Here is a 5000-nt window from a genome sequence, read left to right as displayed (position 1 = left end):
TCTCTCTCTCCTGATAAATACTTTTAGGCGCAACACAATACAACAATGAATGGAAGAGAGGAAGAAGAAGAAGAAGAAGAAGAAGAAGAAGAAGAAGAAGAAGAAGAAGAAGAAGAAGAAGAAGAGGAGGAGGAAGAAAATATGAAAAGAAAAAAAGGAGAAAAAGGAGCGGAAGGAGGAGGAGGAGGAGGAGGAGGAGGAGAAAAAGAAGAAAAATATGACGCCGAAAAGAAAGGAGGAGGAGGAGGAGGAGGACGAGGAGGAGGAGGAGGAGGAAGAGGAGGAGGAGGAGGAGGAGGAGGTCGGAAATATGTGAATGGGTACCTCTTTTATCCCCCTCTCCTCTCTCTCTCTCTCTCTCTCTCTCTCTCTCTCTCTCTCTCTCTCTCTCTCTCTCTCTCTCTCTCTCTCTCTTAGCCAACCCTTCGTCAGCGCCACGTACAGCAGTTGTGTGACATTACCCTGGAGGAGGAGGAGGATGAGGAGGAGAAGGAGGAGGAAGGAAATGAAGGGAAGGGAGGGAAGAACAGGATAGAAAAGTTAGTGGAAGAAAGAGGAGGAGAGAGGGAAGGGGGGTGAATAGTTTGATATGGGAGAGGAAGGGGTACAGGGACAGGAAAGGGGTAACTGGAGGAATGGGTGAGGGATGGGAGGAAAGGTGAAATTAGAAAGAGAAGTGAGAGAGGAGAGGTGAAGAGAGGAGGTAAGGGAGTGAGTGATAGAAGAAAGGAATAGAGAGAAGGAGAGGGAGAGAAAGAGAGAGAGAGAGAGGAGGGAGGGAGAGGAATGAATAGACTGTAAAGGAAGAGGTGAGAGAAAGGAGAGAAAAATAGAAACACACCTGATACACACACACACACACACACATACACACACACACACACACACACACACACACACACAAACAAACACACACACAAATACTCCTTACGCCACGCTGTAGACTTTTCACCTGCATTTATATACAAAAACAAACGAGTTCTGAATCCACTGTAGAGCACACCTTTATCTGGCGTTGCATTGTCCCACCTTCACCTGGCTAGCGAAAAAGAGAGAGAGAGAGAGACAGCGAGGCACGAAAACAAAGGGGAAGGAGAGACCAGGGGAGAGAGAAGTGTGTGTATACCAGATAGTGATATACGATAGAGGTTTCAAGCTTAACCTCACCCCGCCCGCGCCACGAATACTGTATAATACTTTCAGAGTGTGTGTGGGTAAGCTTGTGTTGAGAACAGGAGCGCACCACACCCGCCTCACCTGCCTCTCTGATTGACTGACTGGCTGAATGAATGACTGACAAGCGCCCACGAGCATACGCAGCTATACGTACACACACACACACACACACACACACACACCCAGAATGAAGTTGTTTTTGTTTCTTTAAGTAGAGAAAGTAAGACAAGGAGGGAAAATGACAACAAGCAAAACTAATAAGTAAATGAATGAATGAATGAGTGAAAGGGAAGGTAAATAGATTAATAAAGAAACGTCCCAGTGAATTTAATATTATATGAAAAAAAAAAGATAAATGAATTGAGAAGAACAAAGACAAGAAAAATGATAGTAAAAGAAAACTGAGAAGGAGAAAGAGAAAGAAATTATAAAAATAGAGAAAAATAAATCACAAACACATGAAAACCAACACACACACACACACACACACACACACACACACACACACACACACACACACACACACACACACACACATACAAAGGTGACTCACGTGTACTGGGGGGTGGATGACCTTGAGCGATGCACGGCAGAGTCACCTGTTGACCAGCCGCCACCACCTGCCGCCCACCGCGTTCCCCCATCTGCGGCGCCACTCCCCCCTCAGCCTCTGCAGGGGGAAAGACGGCGCAGGGGTGAGGAGAGCAATAGAAATGACAGTGTTTAAACTTTATTTGCTGTGAATTTCTGCTTGTTTTCTTTTTATCTTTTTAGTGTATATAATTATTAGTGATTGGCTTGTGTTTTTTTTTTCTTAATTACTTTTGTGGGGTTCTTTTTCAGTTTATCCTTTTCTGATTTTCTCCTTTAATTTACTTTCTTCTGGTGAGGGTGAGAAGGAATAGGGGAGAAGGTAAAGAAGGAAGATTGAAGGGAGAGGGGACAGAATGGAAGGGTGAAAGGGAATGGGGAGAGGATAAGGAAGCAAGAAGAAGGCAGAGGGGAGAGAGAATGAGGGGGAGGATAAGGAAGGAAGATGAAGGGAGAGGGGAGAGAATGGAGGGGTGAAAGGAAGTGGGGAGAGGATAAGGAAGGAAGGTGAAGGAAGAGGGCAGGGGGAGAGGGAATGGGGAGAAAGAAAGGAATATAGATGAAAACTAAACTAACCTAACCTAACCCAACCTAACCTAACCTAACCTAACCTAACCTAACCTAACTTAACCTAACCTAACCCAACCTAACCTAACCTAACCTAACTTAACCCAACCTAACCTAACCTAACCCAACCTAACCTAACCTAACCTAACCTAACCTAACCCAACCTAACCTAACCTAACCTAACCCAACCTAACCTAACCTAACCTAACCTAACCTAACCTAACCCAACCTAACCTAACCTAACCTAACCCAACCTAACCTAACCTAACCCAACCTAACCTAACCTAACCTAACCCAACCTAACCTAACCTAACCTAACCTAACCTAACCTAACCCAACCTAACCTAACCTAACCTAACCCAACCTAACCTAACCTAACCTAACCTAACCTAACCCAACCTAACCTAACCTAACCTAACCCAACCTAACCTAACCTAACCTAACCTAACCCAACCTAACCTAACCTAACCTAACCTAACCTAACCCAACCTAACCTAACCTAACCTAACCCAACCTAACCTAACCTAACCTAACCTAACCTAATCCAACCTAACCTAACCTAACCTAACCTAACCTAACCCAACCTAACCTAACCTAACCTAACCCAACCTAACCTAACCTAACCTAACCTAACCCAACCTAACCTAACCAAACCTAACCCAACCTAACCTAACCTAACCTAACCTAACCCAACCTAACCTAACCTAACCTAACTCAACCTAACCAAACCTAACCCAACCTAACCTAACCTAACCTAACTCAACCTAACCTAACCTAACCTAACCTAACCCAACCTAACCTAACCTAACCCAACCTAACCTAACCTAACTTAACCTAACCAAACCTAACCCAACCTAACCCAACCTAACCTAACCTAACCAAACCAAAACTAACCTAACCTAACCTAACCCAACCTAACCTAACCTAACCTAACCTAACCCAACCTAACCTAACCTAACCTAACCTAACTTAACCTAACCTAACCCAACCTAACCTAACCTAACCTAACCCAACCTAACCTAACCTAACCTAACCCAACCTAACCTAACCTAACCTAACCTAACCTAACCTAACCTAACCTAACCTAACCCAACCTAACCTAACCTAACCTAACCTAACTTAACCTAACCTAACCTAACCCAACCTAACCTAACCTAACCTAACCTAACTTAACCTAACCTAACCTAACCTAACCAAACCTAACCTAACCTAACCAAAACCTAACCTAATCCAACCTAACCAAACTTAACCTAACCTAACCTAACTTAACCTAACCTAACCTAACCTAACCTAACCTAACCTAACTTAACCTAACCTAACCTAACTTAACCTAAACCTAACAACCAAATAACTGAAGAAATGCGGAAACCTAACCAAAGTCCGACCACAACCTAACAACTCAACTGGCATTTCAATTAGCTACACTAACTACCCGAACTATCCAATCAGCCAGCAGACTAACAGGACGACTGACTCACTAATCACACGAGCAATTTAATATCTAAACAACCCTCTCCCAACTGCACCATAAACGATTAGGGCAATGATACAAACAATTTATATCTACTTAACTAAGTGCACGGGGCGTAATGTTGCAGAGGAGGAGGAGGAAAAAGAGGAGGAAGAGGAGAGAAAAGAGCTAAGAGAGGAGGAAAAGAGAAGAGAAGGATGATAAAGACAACATGAAGAAAAAAGAGGAGGAGGAAAAAAAGAGGAAGGAGGGGAAGAAGGTCAGGACCTTCGTTAAAATTTTAAGAAGAAAATTTGAATTTAAAGAATTTTCTCCTAACAAATGTCGTATGTTCTTTACTTATAAAAGAACCATTATACATCTGTAAGATACTGTTTTGAGTTTTTTGGAGATCGGTTTAGATGAAAATCATATTCAACTTTTTATACAAAATAACAACACTTGGAAAACACACTTTTTCAATTGATATATACATTTTATATCAATATTCTTTTTCTGCATTTCATAACTTAATCATATGTAACCTCAGATGAAAAAACTTTTGTAGAAAATTGTTTTTCAATCTTCAAGAAGGAGGGGAAGAAAGAGAAGAAGGCGAGGAAAGGACTAAAAGAGAAACAGGAAAAGAGAAGAGGACGATGATAAGGACAACAGAAAGTAAAAAAAAAATAGAATATGGATGGAAGAAGAGATAAAACATGAAAATGACATTGAGAAGATAAAGAGGAACAAACGAAACACAAAGAAACACAGAAAAAATAAATAAATAAATAACTCACATGTGGATGGGAATGCTGCTTATGTGGATGTAACAGATAAACATGTGGATGGTTTTCAGAATGTGTAGATATCTTAAGTATAGTGTGTGTGTGTGTGTGTGCGCGCGCAGAGGAAGACCAGAATGATAGATTGCTATATGTGAGAGAGAAAAAAATAAATAAAGAAAAGAAAGAAGAGAGAGAGAGAGAGAGAGAGAGAGAGAGAGAGAGAGAGAGAGAGAGAGAGAGATAGTTCTGTTGGTAGGTTCATTCAAAGGGATGATGTGAAGCCTAGTGTTTGAGGCTACGAGACTTTCTGATTTTACGTATCTTCCTTTACTACTTCCTTTATCTTATTCATTGTTTTTATTATAGTTTTTGCTTAATTTTGCCTTATTATCCTTTGTTGTGCTTTACGTTCATCTTTATCCTCTTTA

General features: G+C 41.5%; 1 protein-coding gene across 1 annotated transcript in view; it reads right to left on the bottom strand.

Annotated features, from left to right (window-relative positions):
- Window positions 1-5000, bottom strand: part of LOC135115653 (cell adhesion molecule Dscam2-like) — a 125550-nt gene that overhangs the window by 52306 nt on the left and 68244 nt on the right. The window contains exon 6 of the mRNA XM_064032577.1: window positions 1730-1846. Within this exon, the coding sequence (XP_063888647.1) occupies window positions 1730-1846 (117 nt within the window). The remainder of the gene's footprint in view (window positions 1-1729; window positions 1847-5000) is intronic.

Source organism: Scylla paramamosain, chromosome 29, assembly GCF_035594125.1.
Source record: "Scylla paramamosain isolate STU-SP2022 chromosome 29, ASM3559412v1, whole genome shotgun sequence".
NCBI classification, from domain to species: Eukaryota; Metazoa; Arthropoda; class Malacostraca; order Decapoda; family Portunidae; genus Scylla; species Scylla paramamosain.
Note: the sequence above shows the minus strand (reverse complement) of the source record. Positions and strands in the feature narration are given on the sequence as shown.